The 27,604-nt window shown below is 44.4% G+C and overlaps 1 protein-coding gene across 1 annotated transcript; it reads right to left on the bottom strand.

The window, feature by feature from the left end:
* LOC130157606 (potassium channel subfamily K member 17-like) lies at positions 1 to 27,155 on the bottom strand. Its single transcript, XM_056357444.1, has 5 exons — positions 26,829 to 27,155; positions 15,578 to 15,692; positions 5,597 to 5,763; positions 4,859 to 5,027; positions 1 to 2,032 (listed from the first exon to the last, which is right to left on the bottom strand). The coding sequence occupies exons 1-5, from the start codon at positions 27,045 to 27,047 to the stop codon at positions 1,737 to 1,739; spliced, it is 966 nt and encodes a 321-aa protein (XP_056213419.1). The 5' UTR covers positions 27,048 to 27,155; the 3' UTR covers positions 1 to 1,736.
* Positions 27,156 to 27,604: the final 449 nt, after the last annotated feature.

Below are 27,604 nucleotides of genomic sequence, written 5' to 3'. Positions count from 1 at the left end.
CACAGGAGAAACAGAAAAATTTATGTGAAAAGGTGTTAAAGAAATTACCCAATGTTCAAAAAATTGAAATGTATTTATTTTGCATATTTCCCAACTCTGACCTGAGATTTCCACTACGTCCCTTTCTTATCTCTGCTGCCCACTAAAACAGTATTTGACAAAATATTTATTAGTAATGGAGTCGGAAAAAGGCCAATGACAAAAAGGCTGAAAAAAGGTTGACAAGACTAAATTTCATCCAACAGATTCCTTTCCTGCATGTTCTGTTACAATCAGTTCCACCACATATCAACACTCAGACTGGCCTACTCTGGAAACATTTTTTTCACGACACATGTTCTAGAAGGTAAGGCCGAAGACCGTGAACTTTTCACTCACTGCATTTCTGTGAATCCAGCTATGGATTTCTAATTTCCAAGTCCTGTATTTCAACAGACCGTATTTTCAGTCTTTTCTTCACTGTCCATGGAGTGGACACATCTCCAATCTTGGTCCAATGCAGAACCTGAAGACCCACCCAAATGCTTCGTTCTGGTTTATTGCTACAGTCAAGTTTTCAAAGTTAATCCTCTAGGATGCAAGTGGCACAACAGGAATAAGAAAATGAGAAGATTAGATATGTGTATATAAATGACATCAGGAGTTAGTGTCTATTGGGCCTTTTGTAAATGGCATAATTTATCAAAAGATTTCTGATAATTTAATGGAATAAAAAAAAAAAAGAAACAAAACCAGCTCTGTTTCATGATTGCCACAAAGGCCAAATAAGCATGTCTGGCATTCCACAGATGTAGAGATAAGTTGTGCCTATATAAAAGATGTTAGCTAGAAAGATTCATATATGACATAAGAAGCTCGTCAGAATAGCATCTCTTGATTCAGTCTGTTTCTAGATTAAAGTAGCCCTTTGTTAACATTAGCCATGGGATAATGTTGGCACTAGCATTTAAAATTGCCTCTAGTCCTCCTTTTCTGGCTTCCAAGACAGGGCAAAATAAAAAATTATCTAAAAGAATTGCCACATTTAGCTGATGACATTTGGTCTACAAAATACTTTACAAAGGATGAGCCTACATTAGTTCTGCAATAAGGAAGCCTAACTACCTAACTTCTATTTAATATTCGTGGACCTCTGATGTAGAAATTTCTATTAAAAACCTGAATTATCTATTAGGCACCTCTAACAAGCTCTGCCTCATTGTCATCCACGTACTAATGATCAGAGAGCAAAAGCATGTTACCAGCTTTGGCAAGCACAAGCACACAGGCGATGGAACACATTTGCAGTGACTGCCAAGTGGCTTTAAATACTGCTTTTCGTTAAGTTTTTTAGCAACACGCAGTTTGTTTCCTGCATTAAACGGCACTTGGTCTTCTACTTTGCAAATTCTTCTGCATTTGCAAAATGCCATACTGCAAGAACTTTGCATCCAAAGAAAAGGACAACAGCTTAGTGTTGCATACAGATGTCAAAGCGTACCTCATACACTGAGGGGGACTGGTAGGTAATATCTCTGTAAATCTACTTTTGGCTAAGAGTCCACTGGTAATTATTGGTGGTGCTTCAAGTGAAACTTTTTTTGTCATTTTTTTCTCAATTCAGAATAGGGGAATTTCAAGCCCAACAAACAAGCCTTCACCCTGTGTGAACATCAGGGCAGTTCCATTTGTGCATTTCTAAGTGGTGCATCTCTGGTGCACTAAAACCTATGAGTTACCAAGGGTATATTTCTTCCCTAGAGTGCTTCTGTAGGAGCTGTGTAGGTGTGGGATTCATCTGGTCTTTTTGTTTTTGTGTCTTTGTCATTGCAGATCTCCACATCATGAAGTCCTGTCATACTATTTTTGTTGCCATCCATTAAGTCTTCTGCCATCTCTGTGCTCTTCTTCTTGCACTGACAGAAGTCACTGGAGGTTTCTAGAAAGTTGATGCAAAATTTGATAACCAATGCTAGCCAGGCCATCCCAAACAGGATCCACAGAGAGATTACATTCTTGTACCAGTCTGGATAGGTGCGGTCTGGGTTCATTCCTACAAAAGAATCACCCAAAACATTTCTAGATTGCATCGAGTGCCTCAAAGAAGACATTACATGTAAAGCAAAGACAGTGGAAATATGACCTAATATGAGTGATTTCTATATAAAACATAAAGATGCCATCTACTGAGCATGTGAACAGATGTTGTAAGCAAGTATGTTTCATAACATGTCAGCAACAGCCTAGAACTCCATGGAAATTGTAAAGATTACAGATAAGAAAGAAAAATAAATCCCGAATTACATCTGTGTCAAAGTGAAATGATTCACATTTAAGAGCACGGTTTCATTTCTCTGCATACCACTCAGCATCACATTATTCTATTGATATGTAACAGGGTTCCCCAGCAGGCAGAGAGGTAAGTGGGGTTTATGTACTGGTGTATGCATCTTGTTAAGCTAGATATAAGCAAGTGAGTGAGTCTCTAAAAGCGGGAGGGAAGGGGCCCGAGCAGCCCTAGAACCTCTAAGAACAACCAAGCCTTGGAAGACAGCTTGAAATTATGATACCTCTGTCTGGTTGCTCAGCTAGGTACTTTGCAATCCCTCTGGAGCAAAGCCATAGTTTTGGTTGTGTTTCCACAGCGTTTAGTACAAAGAGGTTTCTACAAGCTAAGTTAGTGTCAGTAGTAATATTAATAATAATACAGGCAAAGCAAAGCAATAAGCTCAACCCCAGGAAGTGCGTGGGCTACGTCTGTAAAGCAGGCTGGGGTACCCTTACAAACACAGGTAAGGTACAGGACATAAATCAGTGGCAGCAAAGTCTTTGCATGAGCTTTTTCCTGACTGCTTCTCAGGTCCCTTACTTAGCTTCCTTACCTTAGGAAGGTTTGGTTTAGGTATTTATCATCTGCGACTGGCTGTAGGCGGGAATACTGTCCAGTCATGACCCGTACAGACTAGCAGTTCCCAAATCCTGGTCCACGAACTGTTACTGTCTACAAGATTGTGTTAACAAGGAACTGGTCAGTGGAGCCATACTAAACAGCCAATCCTTTACATCCATTTACTGGGTGTTATTATGTGTTTTATAATAAATGTTATACGTGTTTTCAATGTAATGGGACCACAAGACATTTTGAGGTTGTCACTAAGCCACTGATAAACGTTTGGGAGCTAACAACTACTTCTTATGGCAACTACTCTTTGGGCTGGCTTTCTACATCAAGGTGAACTTCAGTGAGGAAGAGTATTACATTAATCCTTCAAACAAGCACCTTTCACTAATGCTGAATGCAAAGGTTTAAAAATTGTTTGCGTCTAAATAATAAATGAAAACAAGAGGGAAGGGCTACTTGAGGCTTCCAAGGAGAAGGCTTTATCCATTGAGACCAACTGATAGGTGCAGTCTTGGGGATTAGAAGATCAGAAGCAGTTTAGGACCTAAACGGCACCCTGTGTCCAATAGAAGGGCTTATGGAGTGTGTAAATTAACAGATTCCAGGATCAGTGAGAGAAGCTTACATCAATATTCCAAAATAAAACAGGCTAGGGACTACTGTATGGCTTCAAATCCAAGTGCCATCACCTGGCTTGTTTATCCACCAAAACCAGAACAGCTGTTTCCAAAGTGAACACTGCGCATCAGTCCTAGCATATGATATCCCCCAGAATTTATCTGGTTCTGAACAGTGCCAGAGATCACACTAGTGGGGAAACAGCATGACAGTCACTTGAACCTGTGCCCTGACCTTACATATTCTGGGACATAAACCACAAACAGGATTGTAAGCCCAAGGTGGTTTGGCCTCTACATACCACAGGTCACTGACTTATTCAGTTATTCCCATACTGAACCTATTCCCATACTGGTGGTACGCCAGTTACAAAGGCACCACAAGGGTGAAGGTATGTCTGGAAGTGGGAGATATACTAGTGAAGAGCTTCAAAATTAGTTATCAGGAACTGAGAGAAGTGAAGCTGCTGCAGCACAGAGTTCAGCATCATCTATAAAACAGCACAGGAAAATGCTGAACTGGCTAGCTTTTCTTAAGCTCCATCTGGCTACCCTTACCCAAGCTAACTTGATTCCAGCTCATTTAAGTGTGCCTACACAAGCTCTAGTCATACTTTTGATGCATTAGAGAAGTCCTAAGGTAACCGCCGCTAAGCTGGCTAAGCATCAAGCAAGAACTACGAAGAAAAGAAAATTAAGAATCTGTCATAAGATGTTTTAGTCTTTCTGTCTTCCAGGGATTCAAGGGTGCATGTGTTTCTATAATCAATTTGTTTTTAATGAGAAAGTCTTTATCAAAAAGGTGTGTCCTGTGTTTCAGCAAATGCATCAGGCATGGGTCCAAACCCATTTCCTCTGGCAAAGGGCTTTGGCAACCAAAACTAGGCTGTGCCTGGTGCCTGACAGTCTACACCTAAGTGACTTAAGCTGCCTTTTAGACAGCAATTGTCTGGGATTTTGACAAAGGAAATGGTCACTGTCCGCTAATGGTGATGCAGAGCGGCATCTGCTTAAAACAAATAGCTGCTGATGCACTGGAGCACACCAAGTGCACCATCTCTGACAGCTGTGATTAAAAACATAGCACTCCTGACTGCTGTTGTAGTCATTCATGGGACAGATCACCTGAATGCTGGAAGATTACTCATTGACTGGGAAACAATTTCTTTGCTCTTCCACAGGTGGCATTGCTATCTCAGAAATCATATCTTCTCCAACCTGTCAAATGCCGACTACAACTTATTTATCATCAAGTCTGTGGATTGCTAGTGGTGTAAAACTGCCAAGCTGGGAGCTTCATATGCCACACATTTGGCTTTGATGTTTAGTAGGTGAAAACAATGAGATGTGAACTACTCACCAATCACGTAATCTCCAAACCCTATGGTGCTGAGGGTAATGAAGGAATAGTAGAAGCCTTCTTCATAAGACCAGCCTTCTTTGTCAGAGAACAACAAGGGAGGTAGCAGGAGGAACAATAACAAGCCAGTTACCAGTGCACAGGTCTTAATCAGGAGGGAAGCTTTTTTCTAGTAAAACAGGAAAAAAAAAAAGAGAAGAGACTATTACAAGAAGGGTGGCAGTGAAAGTCCAGCTCAGTTTCTTGAAAATGATCCTGGACTCCATAAAAATACACAAACATTTACGACGTTCCACTAGAATAAATGGTGTGGCTCTCCCAGTCAACACAAACTGGGCATCACTTTCATGAGTCCTAGATTCATGCCAGTTTAAAGGCTATTCTGCAAATGATCCCACATAACTTACACATGCAATTCTAACTGTGAATGATTACAAACACACCAGATTTTCTAGGACTGTGCGTGGCTCTAAGGCTCTAGCACTTCTGTTGCTGTAGGGGAAGCCATTCATCACAGAAGTTCCCTCAGTTAATAAACAACCTTATCTGACACCTCATAGGGCTGTCATAAACTAAATTTATTTGCTTCCAGTTATTCCTGAGTATTATTGCTTTTTTTGGCCAAATAGGTAAGCAGGCTGTCCTTGTTAGTCAGAGGATCCCAAATAACAGACAATGCCCTTTCTGGTTTTTCTTTCCTGAACTTGAGGGTGAGGCATACCCGTCTATGTTGCTTACCTGCCAGTGAAACACCTCCTCTAGGCGATGGGCGCAATGCTGAACCCCCAAGAGCATCAGCTGCCCAATTTCATTCAGGAGTACAAGGTTCAAGGGGATCCCAAAGAGTGCAAACAAGGTGCAGAAGATTCGACCAGCCACAGTGCTGGGGCTCAGGTTCCCATAGCCTAGGCAGGGAAGGAACGAGGTGTTAAATCTAAAACATTCTTTGCTTGCCCTCCTCCCCCAGAGGGGTGAACCTCTATCTTCTACAAAAGTTAGACGAGAAGGTCACTGCTCAAAAAGGACATTTTTTATAAATAACTGTAAGTTACATCCATTGTTTGTCATATCCTCTTGTAGGCTGGAAAATAACATTTCTTTCCCTGCCAATTTTGCTTAGTTCCTTTTCCATTTACCAGTGAATTTCCTCTCCCCTACCCACTGTCCTGGCTGGGATCTGACGTAAATGCAAAACTTCCGTTTAGTTCAGTTTTTGTAAGCATTGTTGGCATAGGGTTTGCTGGTAAATGATCCTGCATGGCTATCAGATGGTCTCTGAATCACAACAATAGTGTTTTAATTATAACAACCTTTTTCTACCTTTGTCCTACAGGACTAGCGAACTTAACACTACCTCCTTCCTTATACTCCTCTTTCGCACCACACCTTAAGCTTAAATTGTCAAAATGGTTGCCTAGAGTCAATAAACCCAAAGAAATTATATTTAACCCGAGTAAAACACTTCAGACAGAAAAAAAAAATGTTTGAAATTTTGCCTTTTTCTTCTAGTCGTATGAACGGGTCTGATAAAAGGTACTGCCCTGCAAGCACAGCTTTGCTTGGATCCTTAAAGCATCATGACTTCAACATCACTGGGGCAATATTTGTCTTCTTTCCCCACATTTTCTTTTAAAAAAAATCCTGTAAATTTGCACTTGCACTTCCATAACTTCAAGTGTTTTATGCCACAAGAAAGCTGTGTTTAAATTTGGTTTATTTCACAGCATGCATTTTAAGACAGGGAAAGGACTAATGCATGACAAGAGATTCAGCGATGGCTTGGTTGGAAGGGACCTTAAAGATCATGTAGTTCCAACCCCCTGCCATGGGCAGGGACACCTTCCCCCAGACCAGGCTGCTCCAAGCCCCATCCAACCTGGCCCTGAGTGCTTCCAGGGATGGGGCATCCACAGCTTCTCTGGGCAACTCGTACCAGTGTCTTGCCACCCTCACAGTAAAGAATTTCTTCCTAATATCAAATCTAAATCTGCCCTCTTTCACTTTAAAGCCATCACCCCTTGTCCTACCACCACAAGCCCTTGTACAAAGTCCCTCCCCACTTTCCTGCAGGCCCCTTTAGGCACTGGAAGGCTGCAGTAAGGTGTCCCCGGAGCCTTCTCTTCTCCAGGCTGAACCACCCCAACCCCCTCAGCCTGTCTTCAGACGAGAGGTGCTCCAGCCCCCTGATCATCTTTGTGGCTTCCTCTGGGCTCACTCCAACAGGTCCATGTTCTTCTTCTGTTGGGGGCCCCAGAGCTGAACGCAGCACTCCAGGTGGGGTCTCACGAAAACAGAGTAGAGGGGGAGAATTGCATCCCTTAACCTGCTGGTCACGCTGCTTTTGCTGCAGCCCAGGATACAGTTGGCTTTCTGGGCTGCCAGTGCACATTGCTGGGTCATTTTGAGCTTCTGGTCCACCAGCTCCTCCAAATTGTTCTCCTCAGGGCTGCTCTCCATCCATTCTCTGCTCAGTCTGTATTTGTGCTTGGGATTGCCCTGACCCACATGTGGGACCTTGCACTTGGCCTTGTTGAACTTCACGAGGTTCACATGAACCCACCTCTCAAGATCCCTGTGGATGGCATCCCTTCCCTTCAGCATGTCGACTGCAGCACACAGCTTTCTGTGACTTGGGTGGCATGGCTGGAGCACTTGCCAGTGAAGATCAAGTCAAAAAAGTCATTGAGTACCTCAGCTTTCTCCATATCCCAGGTAACCAGGTCTCCCGTTTCCTTCTGGAGGGAGGGCCCACACTTTCCCTACTCTTCCTTTTACCACCGATGTACCTACAGAAGCTTTTCTTGCTGCCCTTGTTGTCCCTGATCAGATTTAATTCTGTCAGGTCTTTGGCTTTCCTTAACCTGGTCCCTCTGACTTAGCCAGTCAGAGACCTGTGGCCCTGACTACATTTCCAAATCACCTCCACTCATTAGCGATTTGTGTATGTCCTTATACAAGATTGACATAGCCTGGCAAAACTTATCTTTTCACCCCAAATAATGCTATCCCCTCCCACCTACACCCAAATGCTGGCGCAGTGCAAGCACAGAGGTGCTCCTGTCACTGATGTCTTGCTACCATGCTTGTAGGTGGTACAGCCCAGGGCAAGAGAGCAGCCCCCAGGAGGGAGACATCCAAGGGCTGAGCTCTGTATGCAAGGTAAGTGGAAGCACAAACATCCACAGCTGACTAGATGGAGTCCCATTCCTTCACTAACCTCTGTCCCATGCCAGTAAGCCACTGACCAACAACATAGAAAGGTGTGTGACAATGAGCTTGGGGCATCTACATGTTCTGTGCAAAGTTTTGCACTCACAAAATCTCTCCCTTGGCAACTCTGCAAACAGTTAATTCTGCACATGCACTGGCAAACTACTTCCAGAAAAAGGCCTGGCAGTAAACTGTTTCACAGTATGTATACAGGCTGTCTTTTCATCTCGTTCCTACCCCCACAAATTCAAAATTTTACTATCTGGAAGACCTTACCTCCAGTAATTTTGGGCTTGATTTGTGAGCCCCTGGGTTTAATGGATATCGTAACACGTAAAATACCTCCAAAGTGATGGCTCCAGCAGCCTGTCCCTGGGAGGGGGCAGAGCATCCCTTGGAAAGAATGGGATGCTGTTACTAACTAGAGATTGTTTTGAAATACAGTTAAAGTAAGGGGCTAAAATAAGCCTGTACAGCAGCCTTGATTCCAGTGCTATGTTCTTCACTTACAGGCAGCTCTGCTATGTTTACACACTTTTTGCCACTGCATCCAATTGCTGACTTCTGCCAGCTTTCACCATTTCTAGACTAACAGGTGCGATAGAATGAGACATATGCAGGCAAGTACAGCTGGTAGATGACCCCCATCTAAGTGAATTTAAGGGACATGTGCCTGGTGTGATCTGTTTCACACTGGTTATGCCACATTTCAGTGGATTGGTTCCAGTTTCTCTTCCTTATGGAATCAGGGTGCTTTGCAGGCTGGTCTGAACCCAAGAGAAAGCTGGGGGACATCTACTGCAAGGCTGGAGTCTGAACATGAGTCACATACATTTTTTTGTATGGCCAGCCATTCCCAAGGTTGTGGGTTTTTTTGTGCACTTTTTTTGTGGTTCTTTTCCTCCTCCTTCCCTTCTTTTCCTTCTATATCAAGTTTAGAAGGACTGTGTAATAGCTTTGGAAGTTCTTTTTACCAGAGCTTTCCAGGTTATCCAGTCTCAGGAGAAAAATGTCAGATGAGAAGACAACAGGTCCATGATCTCAGGTAACTACATGAAGCACAGCAGCCTTCAGGGACCCCACATAGCGATGACTGGAGAATATCTAAGGTTAAACTGTACATTACATTTAATTTAGAACACCAAATTCAATGATGTAAAAAAGTCCAGTGTGCACAGTAAGTCCAGCACACCAAACACCAGATCTGCTTTTCGTATGACTTATCTGGTTCTCCTTTCCCTGGGGCTCAGTAGCTCAAAATAGTTTTATTAAGACTTGGTAAGCAGTTGTTGTACATATGCCACAAATCCATGTTCCATTAGCTTTTTATAGAGGATACAAATTTGGATCAAAAAGCACAGGAGACTTCATATTATGCAAAACAGCCAGCAATTTACATCTGGCTAACGACACTCCCTTGCCTTTGGACTAGACAAATAGATGCCAACTTAGTTTTTCATAAGCCTCAATTGTCATAAAACTCAAGCAGGAATGAATAAATGAGACTTACTCTCTTCAGTAAACTGCAAGAGGGTATCAGTGTCTTATACCATTGAGGGCTATGCATTAGAAGACCCGAACCAAATTCAAAGACTAAACCAAAGTACACTGGCAGCTGTGTCACATCGCTCATGAACCTGCTGCTGGGATGTCACCTGGTACTCGCCTGTGCCAAGAGACACTAAGGGATGCTCTTGACTACACAAAGGTCCAAGTGTAAGCATTTTCACTGAAGGGGCTGGATTACATGCCTGTATAGATTCTCTCATTTTGAAATAAAGTGCACTGTAACTTAATTTTCCTTAGAAGGAGCAAGATAAGAGGGGTTTTATTCCTAACTGTTCATATCTACATGCTTTAACTTGTGTGCTGCTGTTACACATACTGAGAAGATTCAGTTTTATTTTCCTGCTTGCCCATTACATTCCTGTACATAAGGGATTCAGAGGCTCTGCAGACTGCTAAGAGGAGGAGACTGATGTGCAATTAACAGATTATTAGTAAAAGATCTCTTCATTTGCAAGCCAGTATCCTACTCGCAGTGCCCCCAGTTCAGCTGAGGCAACTGCTGCTTCCTGCTAGCCACAATGGGAGGCTTGTTTGGCTCCCATTCTCACTGCCCGGACATAAAAGAGTATTTAAACAAGAAGTGCTTAGAATGAAAAAAAAAAAATAATAAAAAATCTTTCGCAGGCTGAAAAGCATCTGCAAATTCACCAAATAATTTTAGCTGGGAGGGGAAAAAACCCACCCAAAATTAGATTTAAAACAAAAGCTGGAGGAATACCTAGTTACTTCTCTAACCAGTAACTTCATCAGTGAGCATTCAAACACACTTTTGATGTGATTTGGTTTAATTCTTTCTCCTACCTGAGTGGATACAAGCCTTCACTTCCCACACAGGAAGGACCTAATGCCAAATTTACAGAATGCTTTTGTTGACAGTGTTTTGCTTTGAACACTCAGCCAAGCCTGGGAGCCAGGTGTCTCACCTAACACACCAGCGCCTGATCCACAGGGCCATTGGGCAGTTCAACAAGGGGTGTCAGTGCTAGAATTACCTTATTTTGCGTTACACATTTAAATACTTGGAGAAAGATGGTCCACTTGGTAGTCAGGGTGATCTCCAGTGAGCCACAATCCTATTCTTGCAGGCACAGGAGGAAATTGCACAGTGGTCTCCTGCACCCTCAGGGAATGCTCAAACCACCAAGCTGCTCCCATCACCAGCTCCTCCAACACTTTTCAGGAGATCTAAACTTTTCTTTTCTCTGTGCTCCTTACAAGTAACCTGAATGTTTTAATCTGGGCTAAATGAAAAGTTTTGTTTATGATGAATTCAACTGTTGCATTGAGAAAAAACAAAAATATCCAAATTCCGTTTAGATGGAAAAGAGGTATTATAATTCAGCAGAAAAAGCAGAAAAAACCCCCTAAACCAACCTATCAATTACTCACACAGCCTTAAGACATGTTTGCCTGGTTCCTGAAAATGTGAGCATGGGCCCAGCTTAGCTGGGAGGTGTCCCTGGTCAAGCCCTCAGTAACCTGGTCTGACCTCATAGCTTACTGCTCTAAACAAAAGGTTGCACTAGAGACCTTCTGAGGTACCAGAAAACTTGAAATTCCTAATGTTTGTTAGGATCATAGGATAATTCAGAGGTCATTTGGTACCACCTACATTCAACTGAACATCAGCAAGTCTGGAGTTCCTATCCTCCTACAAACTTTCAAATCTCTCTGCAAGCGCTATCTACATAAAACAAATGAATGTGCTTGGCTTCAGGCTTCTCATGGTATTTCACATTAAACCCACCAAGTCTGCTCTCAGGGCAGGAACACTTGTCAGCTGGACACAGCCACTGAGCTCAGAACACCTGATCCGGGAAGTCACAGTTATTTCCAATTCATGCGTCCATGGAAGATGGCTTTGCTAAGACCTTCCAGTTGTGGTAGAGAGAGAAACAGGACTCAGAAGCCCCAAGCAGCTCCAGTACTTGCATTGGCACCTCAGTTTTATGAACAGAACAAACCAAAAAATTAAACGATTTGATTTTAAAAGCTAGTGGTGGCAGAATCTCAGAAACTGTGTCTTGTATTCAGAAGCTCATGGGGACAATACTCTTCCTTCTCCTCCTAGGCTAGCACAGACAACAGTCAGTCTCATCACAAATCCTTTCCCTAGCACCTTCTCTGAAGTTACACCACCCTGTGGTTGTTTGATTTCAGGAACTTTCATCTTGTGCCCAACTCTGAATTTGCTTTGACCTGTGCCCCATTAGTCCAAACTAACTAGGAGGACAGTAAACACAGAAAGGAGAGACTTTGGGACAGCAAGGGATAAAGATGTCAGAGATAAAACCAGCAGCCAGTTAGTCTCTCTTTCTTTAATCTTGTTTAATACTTCAGCTCCAAAGGAACTCTGAAGATGATTCTTAAGGCACTGGAGAGAGGGGGTCCCTATGGAAACATCTGCAGAAAGTGAGATTACATACAAGATCTGACATAACACATCAGAGACAGCAATGAAGAAAGCATGGAAGCTTAACAATGTTGACAAGGCATCAGCAGAAGGCCAGGACTGCCCTTCCCACATGATCAAAAGTTACAAATGCAGCTCCATTCAGATGATCAGATTGGCCAAAAACTACGTAGGCTTTGGGGCACTTGTTTAAACAACAGAATTTGGTTCATACATATCTGTTTTTTAAACCTTTGGGACTAGGGTAGCAAGTGTGTCCAGCTTGCAGGTTAGAACTTTGCTTTTTAAACAAAATTTGCATACTACTTTTAATCACTAGTGGAAATGGATGAGGCTTTCATTTAAATGTGTCCAGAGAAGGGCCATGAAGCTGGTGAAGGGTGTAGAGAACAAGTCTTACGAGGAATGGCTGAGGGAACTCGGGTTGTTTAGTTTGGAGATGAGGAGGCTCAGGGGAGACCTTGTTGCTCTCTACAACTCCGTGACAGGGGGCTGTGGGCAGGTGGGGGTCTGTCTCTTCTCCCAGATAACAAGTGACAGGACAAGAGGAAATGGCCTCAAGTTACATCAGGGGAGGTTTAGATGGGATATTAGGAAAAACTTCTCCACTGAAACGGTGGTCAAGCACTGGAACAGGAATCATCGTCCCTGGAGGTGTTTAAAAAAACCCATGTAGACGTGGTGCTTAGGGACATGGTTTTAGTGATGACTTGGCAGTCCTGGGTTAAAGGTTAAACTTGATGATCTCAGAAGTCTTTTCCAACCAAAATGATTCCATGATTCTAAACGGAAGAAGGGTACAGCACAGATGATGCTGAAAATGCAGGTGTGGGGGATTCAAACTGTCAGTGGAGAAGCTAATGTCCCTCAGCTGGTGTTAACAGGGAAAGAAGCTAACATCCCTTCCTGTATCCCAGTGAGAGAGTGTTCTGGTAAGGACTTGAGAAACACACTAAGCCTTCTGAAGGGCGTTAAAGCACCTAAAGCAGAAAACAGAAGCTGACAGAGTGGAAAGAACAACTCATATAGGGAAGTGATGAAGTCAAAAGTGAAAATTACTTTGGCAGTGCTGTTTGAGAAGACCAAGTTAAAAATAGCTGATGCAAAAACCACAAAGACATTATGGCATGTAAGAGGCCAGCAAGGCACAAACAGCATTAGTTGCAGAGAAAAAAAATGGAAGAGGCAAACAGGACAAAGAAGGACTTCCAGCAGCCTGAACATGTGGAGTAGATTCCACCCAGATCCTTCATCAAAGCCACTATGTAGTACCCCTAAACTCCTGAGACTCTCTCCTCCATTACCAGTATAACTCTACCCTTTCTGAGCTCATTTGCTAGAATGTCTTTAACTCCTATACATTAATCTTGTGAAGCTGGACCTGCTTTCAGCGGTTCTATACTCACAGCCTGGGATAAACTCTTCATTGCCACATAAGGACATAAAAATCTCAACAAACCTTCCTCAAAAAACCTTAGCTGTGTCATCTACCCCATAGTCATGCCTTGTACATGAAGCTTCCTGCTGCGAACCACGCCTCTGAACTTCATTGTGTTCTTTGGAAAGGACCTCATCTCTTTAGTTGACATCATCAATTACCCTTCTCAGTCATGCAGTGATGTCTGGGCCGATGGGGCTGCACCAGCCACTATCTCAAGAACCTGCATAAAGAGCGATGGGTAACAGACTCAAGGTGAGGCTCCGAGGCCATCTGTATTTTCCTCTTCTACAACATACTGTTACTGATGGAGTGTGAAGACATTAACCTGTACGCAGTTAACAATTTAACTTGAAAAAGCAAAATCAAGGGCCAAGTTCTCTGCATAGAGGTGACTTGTACAGCATTCTCAACTCCACAACTTGAAAAATCATGAACAAGTCCCTACGGTCACGGCATCAGCTTTAAAAAGATGAGATAGAGAGCTGTAATACTTCGTTCTTTTTATTTGCTCCTGCTATCAAGTCAGTGTCTTTGTCCTTGTGTGTCCCCCTACCCCAACACAGCAAGAAGAAAAAGGGAAAAAAGATCAGTTTAGGCTTTCATGGAGTCACAACCAGAAATGTTTAGTTGAGATCTCTGCCAACATCACAAAAACCCCCTTCTATTTGTACATGACAAATTCGATTATTCCCGAAATGAACTTAAATTGGTTGTGGTAAAACAGAGTCACTCTGACAGCTTAGAAACCGGTCAGGACTGACTGCTCAGGCAAGCAAGGCAGCTCCGGGCAGATGCTCCGTCCCGGCGGCGGGCGGGAGCTGCTGCGCTCGGTGAGCCTCCACCGCCACCCTCTGGTACAGCCCGCGCCCCGGGCCGCCTGCCCAGCGCAGGAGCTACACGTGCGAAGGAGCAAGGCAGAAAGATGTACTGAGCCACAGGAGGGTGACCCACCCCCCTTGCAAAAAAAACCCCTCTCTCCCCCCCTGAGCTCTTGTTTGGGGGCTTCATGTTCTGAAGCTAATGCCTCTTCAATAACGATCAGAGAAATCAAGAGTGCTCCACCTGGGTGCACAAAGAAAATTCTCGATCTTAAAAAAACCCCACACCAAAACATCCCCCCCCCCAAACAACAACAACAAAAACACACCCAACAACAACAAAAAAACCCACAACCCAAAAACAACAAAAAACCAACAAAAAACCCCAACAAATAAAACCCACGACAACAAAAAACCAACCAACAAAAAAAACCCAAACCACAAACTTTATGAAAGCTGAGAGATTCAACACAAATTATGAAACCTGTAAGGGCTTTTTGATATTCAGCCGCCATCTCTCCACACACCCTCCCCTCCATGGTTTTTATAATACTAGGTCACACAGTAAGAAAAAGATGTCAGGGTGAGTTATTAATTGTTTTGGGGACACACAGTGACAATAATTAATAGCACCTGCCTTAAGCAACACTGTACCAAAATACATTTTTTTGTTTCCATTCCCCCAATTATTTTCATCATTCCTTCATGGCTTTGCATTACTCAGCTGGGTTTCAGCAATGAAACCCAATTCATTTTCAAACGAAACCCAATTCAACTGAATCGTTTCAGTTATCCAGCCACTTGACTTTCACCTAAACAAGCAGGTCCTCACCTCATACAGGTAGCAAGAAGAAATAATTCATAAATATAGCCTCAAAGATTCAACAGCCAGTATTAAGAGTTTTTTAAAATCACTCCCTCTCCTTGTGACAGGAAAAGCTCATCTCAATGCACAACTCGCCTCAGACCTCTCAGGGAGCACGAGGCTTGGGAAAGTACAGGCAGTGTAGCACCATGAAGTCCAGGCCCCCAGACCTGTGTAACTTAGCAGGGATATGTACCCAGCTAATTATTGGCGAGTTGGAGATCATTACTGTGCTAACACTGACCAAGCATTTCTAGGGCTAGGTTCGTGGGTGCTTACCTATTGCATGATACAGACAAGCTACGTGAAGCCCCATGGAGCTGGAGGAGCATCTTACAGTACAGGTCCTCACTCCTGATCCTTTCCCACCTACGAGGCCGCCTTGCAAGCAGAGAACTCTTACCAATGGTCGTTATTGCAGAGATGGAGAAGAAGAAAGACCCACTGAAGTCCCACCTGCCCAGGCTAGTGGTGTTTCCCTGGAGGGTTATGCCGCTTTTGTAGGCTTGGATGATACCCTGCAAAGAGACAATAATATGAGATCCCACAAACCCCCTTATGGCAAGTTCATGTGACTGGCATCTGCAGTGCTGGCTGGTAAAGTCACAAACTACAACTACTTCCAACCCTGTTGTTTCCCTTTCAACAGAGCATATCCTGTGCCTTAGAGACTAAAGAGCTAAGAGGTCAGAAAAGCCAAAAGCCAACATACTGGTTCTAAGGACAAGGCATCTACAGCATAAAAGAAAGTTGCACATGCATGTGTTAGATCATACAGGTAAATGGAGAAGAGATTGGAGGGCAAGAACTACATAAAGGAAGCCTAGCCAGTCAGTTATTAAGACTGCCTGAAGACATATTCCTTAGGAAGATAAAGTGTTTCCAGATGGGGTATTCTGATGGCAGAAGTCCCAGAACAGCAAATATACATGCATATGTAAGTGATACAGATCCCTTGCCTGTACTGGGGAGGAATGCATATGTGTTGTAGGAGATGGAGACTACACAGAATTGCCAGTCTACCAGTATTGGGCACTATAAATATGAATAAATGGATTAGATTAGCATGATGCCCGATTCTGTCCAATCCACCTGGGAAAGACTCAGAAGTTGCTATGCCGAATTGTGCAGTTACACTGAAATAAGATGTCAGATGTCTTAACAGTGTCCACATCTGACTATACCTTCTCATTCTGATGAAGTTAATGATACTGAGTTGTTTCCAAAACAATGTTAATCACAATATGTACAATGAAATTTCACACCCACTGACCAAGAATCCTAGAGAGCTGGTTATCCTTGAATGCAAAGTGTAGCTGAGAATACACAAGATTCATCACCTCCGAGGAACGCATGCAGATACTGAATAATACTATCCTTATCCTAACAATAAGGCTGCTGATAAAGCTTTCATCGTTGAGCATAAAAGGACTCATTCTCAGGTTAGATTTGCAGCCATTGCAGGTTTTACAAAGAAGCTGTAGTTTATACATGTATCAAGCAAACCAGCACTTCAAACCTTCAAAGCAGCGAAGCTTTGTCCCATTTTACTGATGTAACACACTGCGAGTGAATTTATATAAACACTATACAGGGCTGTGGATTAAAAACTGTTTCCAGAGACCCATGCAGCAGCTTAACTACAGCAACTATCATCTTTTCTCCAGAGCTACTAGTTCTCACATGAAGAGCAGAGAGCAGCTCAGAGATCAACACATACTTTTCTGAGTAAGAAACATTGTTTGATAGTTGCATTCTCAGAAATAGCTTCACCTACTCAGAACTCGAGGAAATTTAAACCGTTCAAGGTCACATTACAATCTGCAAAATTCTAACAACATGGTCTTCTCCGCACAAGAGAGAGCAGAGAGCCCTTGCTCTGGAAAGGGCTAAGCCCCAGATGCTATAACACATTATGCTTCCTTCTGTGGGCAGTTGTTGCAACTTGAGTGGGGCAACTCACAGGAAGAATTAGTATGCAAGCATTAACGACATGAAAGAATCAAGTCCCCCTGCCAAAAAAAACCCAAACAACCAAAAAAACAACCCCAAAAACAGAGAGAAAAGGTTGTATCAGAAAGCCTCCAGTGGGATTTGTTTTGAATAGCTGTGTGTGATTTCTCCCCCACCCCTTCTTCCAGGGCTAGTGTCTGCACTGAGGTTTGTCAGGCTGCACGGGATACAGGCTCTGACCTTTCTCTGTTCTTAAACCTCAGGTCAAGTGGTCTAAGAAATTCTGCAGACAATGGCCTAGTCAGGAATCACCGTCCCCATGAACTTAAATAACTCCCAAACTAAACCACATGGCAAGGGAGACACTGGAATTTTATACAGATGACCTGTATTTTTTTCCCCTCCAGAAAGCGGTGCTTAAATTTGAAAACAAGCAGCTTGTTACTTATTCTCTCAAATGTTCCTTCTGTAGCCTGTGATCTCTAAGTAGCTAGTCTTGAACAGGTGCATACCTGCAGGAACAGCAACAGTCTGGCTCTCAGATAAATTTATTATCAAACTGATCACCACCAGGTACAGCATGCTCATTGTCCGTTCTCCTGCCTGATGTCCTGCTGATACAAGCTCAGCAGCTGACAATGTTACACACAGCATCAAGTTTTTAAAGCCAGAAACACCCAAGAACCAGAGATGACTGCAAGAAACCGTGGCTGAACTGACCCAAAGGAACAGAAACTTCCTTTCTGCAGGCAGGGGAAACGAGCGGCCCGCACAAGACATCGCGTGAGAAGCAAGCGGCACCACCCAAGTCCTTGAGCGTTTAATCTCACACCATTGCACCGCTTCCGCTCTGCATGGGTTGGGACCGAGCAGCTGCGAGCACCCACGCCAGCTTTGCGGTGATTTATAGCAGCACACCGTCCTGGCGTCGCTGTCTTAACTTTTCCTGAGGTGACACCGCTGCCAGCGAGTACAGCATTTGTGCCAAGAGCCTGCGGGTAGGCTGAAGTGTTCGCGCTAAGCAGCGCGATGCTCCTCAGGACAGGCAGGGAGGTACCGTGTGACCATCCCTGGCAAAGCGCAAGCCCTGAGCCCACCGCGTACCAGCTGCTTCCTGGGACTGGGCACTTGGGATGTTTGCAGCGGGTCTCCAAGTGCCTTCACGAAGAAGCCTCGAGCTAACCATTTCCTTGTTAAATCTTGTTATCAAGCATCCAGATAACATCATTAACCATCAGGCCCACTGTGCCTGTCACAGGGACCACTGGATACTCCTATGAATCAAAGCCACTTGAAGAAATGGACACTCCCAAGAGAAACGTCAAGTTCATTACTGTTAGGGAGAGTGAGCCACTGCTGCCATCCTTAGAGACAAAGGTGACAGAAAATTAAAAGACTGATTCTTCTGAGAACAGGAGAACTAATGGGGTTTGCCTCCCTACAGATACGCCCGTAGAGGCAGATTCATGGCAGACAAACTTCGAGATAGCTATGACTACACAGAAATCACTTCTGGCACAGGAAACCATTGGCCAGCAAACTCCTGAAGGCTGAGGGGCATTCAGGGTACTGGTGTACACTTGCCCTAATTTAATGTTTCTCCAGACTTCTGCTTTTGCCTAGTGCTTTTTTTCATAGAAAAGTTTAAAGTGGTTTATCATTTTTGATGGAATGCAAGAAAACCCCAGCTAATAAACACCCTAAAAGAAGAGCTGCATTCTCCCTGCTTTCCCCACTGAAGAGCCATTGATACATTTCTGCTGATGATTTAAAAAAAAAAACACTTCTGGCCTGTGGGTTCAAGATGCACTAAAAAAGAACTGAATCCTATACATTGGGTCACATCTACATGGCTCACTCAGCCTGGCTTTTCAAGAACCAGAGACTTTTTTTTTTGTTTTGCTTTACACCAATGTTGAGGTGAAGTCCTAGGGACTTTCCTTTCTCTCTTAATTAGGCTAGTCATTTATACAGTGTCTGCTCCAAAATGCAAAAAAAACCCCCAAAAACCCAAACACCTAAAATGCACCTAGTAGAAGTAGCATCTCAAATCCAGTGTTCAAGAGCAGATACTCATCTGATCTAAGACCTCAGTCAATACACCAGCTGCTCAAACACAGTGAATCTTGAAATTGCAGAACTTGGGCTTGATATTTTGGGAACTTGAAAGCTCAATGTGTGCAACTCAAAGAAGAACAGGAAGGAAACAGGCAGGTGTTTAATATAATCAGAAAGAAACAGAACTCAGTTCCACTTTGGTTTCTACTGACAGACAAGTTGCACAACATAAAAAAGTAATTTAATTTCTCTGCACTTATTTCTCCCCCCCCCCCCCAAAATAATAATTTAGAGTTCACAGTGACTACTGCATTCAGTTCATATTGTCTAGTTTAAAAAAAACCAAACAAAACCAACACACACACACACACACGCACAAAGTAAGGTTGCTGCTTCTACCAGGACACCCACTTAGGTATCCAGACTCAGCCTATAGAGTTCAGCTCCTTCCAGACATTTGAGCGTTACATCTTTTTCTTTCCTGCAAAATGTTTATTCTTTTCCATTTGCTGTGGAGTTGCTCTACCCTCCAACCCTACTCGTAAGTCCTTCTCATTTACTACGCGTGCTGTGTTATCAGTTCTGGGCAACTCCCAGCTTCCTCCACTGACACGCTTCTGCTCTTCCAGAACCCTCTTATCGCAGGCGGGCCCCTGACGGCTGCAGCATGGCTCCTCAGCACCACGTGCTGCAAAGGGGGCAAACACTGCTTACTCTGACCTCCTTAACAGCAGCTAAAAATTTACTCTTTCATCTCTGTGCTGAGTCACAACTGCACGTGCCACGGGGAATAGCTTCCAAAAAAAGTAGTAAGGATCAGTAAAAAAAGATCAGTAGTGAGGAACGAAGGCATATGTCAACTGAGATGCTACCTTCTTTGCAATATCCACTTTCTTCAGAAAGTGCTTCTCTTTCCTTCTACAATATTACAGCAAAAAATAAAATGTATATAAAGGATTGATCAAACTGATTCTAATTAACTGCCCTCCCATAAGAGCAGCAAGATATACAGTGAAAATAGGGAAAGTGAAGCCACAGAAGATTATGGCCCCATGAAGGATCTCCATAAAAATTCCTGACTCTCAGACTCAAAATTTCTTATTTCTAGGGAGGAGAAAAAAAACCCCAACCAACAAACCAACCAAAAATTGAGACGCACACAAGCTACTTTTTTCTGGAGGAAAGTATTACAGAAGGAGTCATACAAACGACCCTTTCATAAACCACAGCTCCAGTCACTGTGTTTCTGAACACACATTTGTGTGAACACACATTGCCCTGTGCTTCTGAACTACGGCATTTTGGCCAGAGGCCACGGTAATCTTGATATATTTGCAGGCAAAAGCAGTATTTCCTAGTTGTATTTGAAAGCAGTTCTCAAGGCAGGTAAAAAAACATGCAAATGGACTGGGGTAAGAAACTTAATTCCCAAATTCTTTTGAAGTTATATGTTCATAAACAAACAAAAAAACCCAACCACCAAACTTTTGCAGGGAGTACATGCCCTCCCCACAATTGTTTGCCTCATCCTGTCCTCACCATCACAATCTATCGAGGAGGGAAGGGAGATGTTCAAGGCACCAAAATACCATTTAGCTTAATGAGAAAATACAAACTCAGGATTTGTGACCTAGAAATCCTGTGCAGTGTTGGCATGTAAACATTCATTTATGTCTACAGAATACCAGCTGTAAATCAGAAGAAAACAGTTAACATTAACCTTGGTCTCAGATTGTAAGGACAAAGGTTATAGTCTGGTTTGGTTGGAAGGGACCTTAAAGATCATGTAGTTCCAACCACCCTGCCATGGGCAGGGACACCTTCCACTAGACCAGGTTGCTCCAAGCCCCATCCAGCCTGGCCTTGAGCACTGCCAGGGATGGGGCATCCACAGCTTCTCTGGGCAACCTGCTCCAGTGTCCTGCTACCCTCATAATAAATAATTTCTTCTTTATATCAAATCTAAATCTGCCCTCTTTCACTTTAAAGCCATCACCCCTTGTCCTACCACCACAAGCCCTTGTACAAAGTCCCTCCCCACTTTCCTGCAGGCCCCTTTAGGCACTGGAAGGCTGCAGTAAGGTGTCCCCGGAGCCTTCTCTTCTCCAGGCTGAACCACCCCAACCCCCTCAGCCTGTCTTCACAGGAGAGGTGCTCCAGCCCTCTGACCATCTTTGTGACCCTCCTCTGGACTCACTCCAAGGTCAATTAACTTCAAAAAAAATTAAAAAATAGATTATGAAACACACCTTTCCCAGCAACGAGCTCTTACCTCCTGTCCTTGCCTGGAGGAGAAACTTACCTGAATTCTGATCAAAGGAAGAGCAGGCACAAAGTGCATTATGAATCTAATTGAATCCACCTGGTTTAACTTCACACCACTTGAATAACCTGAGACCTGATCAAATAACTGTCCCCCCACCTCCCCCAACCATGTTTGCTAATATAATTAGTACTACTTCACCTAGGCTAAATGAGCTGTACTGGCAAATGCACTTTTACTTTGCAGCTGGGTCTGTACTATGGTTTCTGAAATGTATCTAGACTTATTCTTCAACTGAAAAGGAGTAAGCTGTAGTAAAGTACAGTAATGCTACAGCCAATGCCACCCTAAGACACTAGTACTTTTTATGAAAATTAAGCTTTTCTATCAAGGAAGAATCTGTGGCATGATTCATGGGACAAGGCACTGTTTGCTTCCCAAACCCCACTGTAACTTGAGAGCTGGACTGCAATGGAAATACGCAGGGTCTGTTGAAAGGAACTGCCTGTATAATCTGCAGAACAGGGCACAGCAGGTTGCTTTGCATCATCCTTGTAAAATCAAGAAGTTCTCTAGCAGCTATTTTGTCTTTTAGTTGCACATTTAAAAAGGATAGTGCATGATGAACAAGTACGTGTAAAAGTAACCCACATCTTCAAACAACTCGCAATTATTACCATTTCTCTTTTTAGAAGGCACCCCCCTCCCCTGGACTTTAGATAGCCACTGCTAGTGGTGTGTGTCAAACCTTCCTGCTGAGACAGTTATCGGTCAATTCCAGCTTGCTATGCTTCCTTACTTGTTACATTCCACCAAGCCTGACCAGCTGTAACAGAATGAGGTAATACCAAAGAACATGTCTTTAGGCAGAGGTATATAAATATAATAGGTTCCTGTGTTTCACCCCCCCCTCCTTCTCTTTTTAAACACAGGTACTAGACACTACATCATTGATCAGAAGACCTAGAAGCAAACCAACTAAGCAGAACCATGGGTTCATCAGTAAGTCCCCTCCTTACCTTCCAAGAAGTCCAACAGTGCTAGCCTATTGCCTTACAGAATACTATATGCCTACTGCCTTGGAAAGATTTTAACTTCTGTCAAAAGTATTCCATAACAGGATATTATAAGCACAGAATGCACTTGGTAAGGTATCCATGGTGCTTTTTAATTAATGGGTCTGGAGAACCACAAACTGGCTGTAACTCCTACGTTGGTTAAGTTCATTTTGATAAGAAGGAAAATGGAAAGAACAGTTACAAGGGATCAACCCTATTTCATCTGTGACAAGCCAGTGGCTATTTGACTAAAGTTGGTGCTGTACAGATGTCATTGCTTCACAATACCAAGAGCCAATGCTGTTCTTTAAAGTCCCTTATCACCAACAAGTGATCTCTGATGCTCACCCCTTAGGAGTCAGTCTGCTGCATCATCTGTGAGCAGGATGATTTTAGTAAACTTTGTTTGCAGGTTTGTATTTCCTGACAGCTGGCACAAATCTCTGCTGGTTCAATGTCAGTGCAAGCCAAGGTATTGATGACGATCTTTCAGTCACGTGGGATCTCATTGCTCTTGTAAACATGAACTAAAACTCTGAGTAGCTGTAGCTGTTGACTCTGGAGATAACAGTATCTAGATGCACCTGCAGGCTTTTAGTTTATGGCCTGCCCTTTAGAATTAGGACTTTTTCACTACACTTATCTTAAAGTCTTGCTAGACAAAAAAAAGGAAAGAATATTTCATTTAGCTCTGCTTTATTCTCTCCTTCCCAGTTTATGTACCTAACTGGGTTTAAATAACATTATGCATCTACCGTAATAGATAGTGGGTAGAACAATATAATACATTCAGGAGACAGCTGTATTAGAGAAATATGTATAACAAAAAGGATTATAGCAGAAAAGGAAGGGTACCATGAAAAGAATGTCATGGTAACACCCTAACACAGAAAACACACTGTTCCAAGTCTGGCCATATGGCCAATCATCTGACTGAAGAGATACTGAAAAGTGCAGCAGCTACAGCTACACCGGTGTCTGTAACCACTGCAAATGATGCAGGAAAAGGACTGAGTTTGAAGGAACGCTCAGCTGCAGCAGAGCTACACATACACTCACCCTAGGCAGTAAAACGGGGAGACTCACACACTAGAAGTCCATCACGCTGGGTAGTGTGTCTAGGTGTCCTCCAGCCCCAAAAAATCAGAGAGGGTCTCAGCCAGTACAGAAAGTACCCTCTGTGTGCAGCCTCACTTTCTGTACACTTCTCAAATCTGGAACCAACATATTTGCCTGGGCAGACACTCTTACGTACTTTTCCCCAGCTAAGTCCAGCTACTGCTCTTTGCTGTACTGAGGGTGTATCACCTGAAGCCTGCCATTCAAAGCTTATCATTGCATCCGTTTCCATTTTCTGCAAGTCTTATCACTGAGAGCTTCCTTTGCGACCTCACAGCCAGTAACTCTCGCATGTGAAAACCACCACCATATTTATAATAAAAAGCAAGATATTGCCCTCTTTGTATATTGCCTAATGACTCTTGAGGAACTGTTTGCTCTCGGTCTTGTTCCTGGTGAGCATGTGTTCACATCACAGACTGTATACAATGTTAGAAAAACAGCCTAGGGTTAGATGGGTCAACAAAACCAGACCTGCATCTTCCTTGAGATGTTACTGGATGCACAGTAGAAGACACATGGCCAGAATTTCTCCATTGTCCCCTATGATGTTCTGGTTCTAAACATAAGTACCAAAAGCCAAGAAAAATGCAAATCCATCTTCCCGATATACATATACATATATATGCATGTATAAACATACGAGCATGCATTTTTCATTTGCTTATATACAAAACATTTGCACATGCAACCCTCAACTATTTAGGGAAGTGAAACTCTTCAGCATCCCACAGGTGCTCATCCCACTGAGCCAGCCAGTCCTTCCAGGCAAACCCCCCCACCAAAACAGCTGTGGGAAACAAGGACCCACCGCTACAGATATCATACTTTCTAACACTTTCTCCTCTGCTGTTAAGTTTTTGTTGTTGGTCTGCTATTTCCATGTCCTTCTGTCTTTTCTTTTGTTAACTAGGAAATTACTTCTTCCCTGGAAAGGATCCAAGCCATAGAAATTACTGAATGAGAATTCACTGCTCTAGCTACCACAGCACGGTCTGTTTGCTTTTGTCTTTGTCTTTCCTCCTGCCCATCTTCACGCTGTGCTCTCCTCCTGGCTCCTCAAAGCAGGAGCTCTCTATTGCCCTCCATCTGTGCAAGGGCTGGAACAGCAGATTTCTACTCTCGGTCGGTAACTAGGAACTGAGCGATAAACAGGTTGTAAAATGATGTTTGTACATTGCTTAGCAAACTGGGATTTTATTCTATATTGGCCCCTATACACTTAAAATAAACAGACTTTACAATTATCTAGGATGAAAGAGCTGTTAGAAAACAATGAGGAACTGTCAGTAACATCAAAGCAATTAAAATTCACACACTGCTTTATGTTTTCACAAACACGCTTTATATGTCTTTCTTAATTAGCAAATAATCAGCCGTGTATCTAGAATACAAGTTTGTTATCTGAAGAGGGCCAGATGACAGTGCCTGATAAAATATGTTCAATTTACTGCAGTAGCAATTTACTGCAAAGAAAACCATCTCACTTTCTTGAGCACACCTACAATATCCAAGCAATTGCTACACAGGAAATTAGAAAGGGGCGTAAGAAAGCCGTTCTGCAGATTATGTGTTTAAGATTAATTTCTCGCTGTGAAAAAGTTATTACAAATAATACACAAAGCCTTACAAACTCAGACTATGGTTTCTCCAAGTATGAAGGTATGCGCAGACACTCTGTAAAATAAAATGCAACTTCTTTGTAACTTCCTCATCTAGGGCTTGCTTAGGTCACAATTAAGTACTCACACAGCTTATTATAACAGCGTCTAAAGGGATCTGGGCAGCTGTCCTATTCCTTTGACTACCAGACAGTATCAGGAATTAGCAGAGGTCACCCTACAGTAAAACAAACATCCAAATGACATTAAAAAGGCCTTTCTACCTATCCAGTTGTGATCATCATCTTATCTCCATTACTATCAGCTCGTTATTGTGATTCATCAAGCAAAAGCCTTCCATCCTCAGAGCAAGAGCCCTGCCTAGCACACACTGTTCAACGGACCAGACCACTGCTGAATGGAGCACAGCTCAGACCTGCCTCTACGAAGTGCCAGACTGGTCTTCTCTGGTGCATTTCTCACTTCTCTCTGGCCATATTCCCCAGACAGCGCAGTACACACCACACTATAAATAAGAGTAGATATCACACAGTAGCTTACAAGGGTCCAGATTTACATCATGTCTTCAACATACCACTGACTGCCACAGAGAATTTACCATCTAGAAAGTCAAGGGATGAGAGCCTGACGTAAGTTATCAGCATAATTCTGTCTGCCAGGGCCTTGCTGAAACTCCTGACAAGATTCTGTTTGATGGTTTCTGCATTTTCCTCTCTGTTGGAAAAAAACAAACCTGGAAACAGCCACGTGCCTTTTAGGTCCTTTGAATTCTGGTGGCCAGCTACTATGGTTTCAGCCACCACCGAACACTGCTTTTACAAAACACCCCAAGTTTTCTGTGTTTGTTTGGCAACATGTATTGGAGGCAGACAGACCAAAGCAAGCAGTATATATTCAACCTCCAGCGCCAGAACTGGAAGGGTTTGGGTAAATATTCAAGTTGCCTCAGTATCGTAGGGTTTTCTTTTTCAGACAAAACCTGAGCAAGTTGAGAACCCATTTATCCCGCTTTGCTGATATCTACATCATAAAAATGCATCCACTTGTACTTTAATAAGACTACCTTTGGCCCCCGTTTTGCAACCACCCTGCAGACATCCTCAGGATCATTATTAATATCCTCAAGTTGCGTTACCAGGATTTTCTGTTTCCCTTTCCCTAACAAGTAACAAACCGTTGACACCAGCGTAAGCACCAACTACACTTACCACGGCGAAACCTTTCCGCCAGCACGTCCCCCTGGGAGGATGGCACGGACCAGAAGGCACCGAGCCCCGCAGCCCCAGCACAACCCCCGGAGCCGCGGCCGGGGGCGGGACACGGCCCCCACCGCACGGAGCGGAGCGGGGCTGCACCGCCCGCCGCGGGGAGCTGCCCACAGACCGGGAGGCCTTCCCACGCCGCGGGGACAGCTTCCTCGGGGCCGGGCCACGTGTGCCCGTAGGCAGCGAGGGGCACAGGCGTTCCGGTTACTCGCAGGCAGGAGGCGACGGTGCTCCGCTGCCCCCCGCCCGCCCGGGACGGAGCGGCGCCGGTCCCGCAGCTCCCCGCCGCTGCCGTGCCGGCGGAGTCCGGGCTCACCTGGATGAGCCGCTGCAGGCCGGGCCCCTGCAGGCAGGTGTGGTTGCCCAGCAGCTCCCAGTGCTGCCGGAGGAGGTGTTGGGCCGCCCGCACCTCGGCCGGCCGCTCCAGCGCCTGCAGCACGCCGGCGCCCAGCCCCACATAGCCCACGTAGACCAGCAGCAGCGCCGGCACCCCCCAGCGCCCCCGCCGCCGCCGCTGCTGCCGCGCCGCCACCATCGGCCCCGCCGCCGGAGAAGCTGCCGGGCCGGGGGCGGGAGGAGCGGAGGGCTGCGCCGGGCAGGGCAGGGTGCCCGGCCGGCCCCCAGCGCCTCCCCCCCGGCCTGGCCCCGACCTGCCCCTTCCCACCGGGGCCGGGCCGGGCAGCTGGTCCCGCCGCCCCGCCCCGCTCCCCGCCGCAGGCTGCGCCCCGGTGCCGCCCGGCGGGCCCCGAGCCCGGCTCGCCCCCCCGGGGGTGCTGCCCGGCCCGCCCGCTCATCCAGCCCCCCGTACCGGCACCGGGCGCGGCTCGCTCCGGCGGCAGCTTGCACCGGCGGGGCTCCCCTCGCCCAGCTGCCGAGCCGATTCCAGAGGCGGTGACAGGTGTTTCCCAAACCCACTTTTCCATATCAAAAATTGTAAAGATGGCAAGTTTGTGAGCGTCCTTTTATCGTTCGTGGTTTTCCTGTGAGAGACAGGAGCGTTTTCTCCATATAGTTAGTTCCCAAGGCCTGTCAGAAATTACAGGGCTACACCAAATGCTCCCCTCCATCCTCTCACCAGCAGCAAACCCAAGC

The sequence above is a fragment of the Falco biarmicus genome, chromosome 12 (genome assembly GCF_023638135.1).
Source record: "Falco biarmicus isolate bFalBia1 chromosome 12, bFalBia1.pri, whole genome shotgun sequence".
NCBI lineage: Eukaryota > Metazoa > Chordata > Aves > Falconiformes > Falconidae > Falco > Falco biarmicus.
Note: the sequence above shows the minus strand (reverse complement) of the source record. Positions and strands in the feature narration are given on the sequence as shown.

Excerpts from the sequence above, each read along its gene's own strand:
- LOC130157606 (XM_056357444.1), bottom strand. The coding sequence starts at position 27,047 with ATGGTGGCGGCGCGGCAGCAGCGGCGGCGGCGGGGGCGCTGGGGGGTG. Across the intron at positions 5,028-5,596 it reads AGGAGGTGTTTCACTGGCAG|AAAAAAGCTTCCCTCCTGAT; the intron begins GTAAGCAACATA and ends CTGTTTTACTAG. Across the intron at positions 2,033-4,858 it reads GTTTGGAGATTACGTGATTG|GAATGAACCCAGACCGCACC; the intron begins GTGAGTAGTTCA and ends ATTCTTTTGTAG.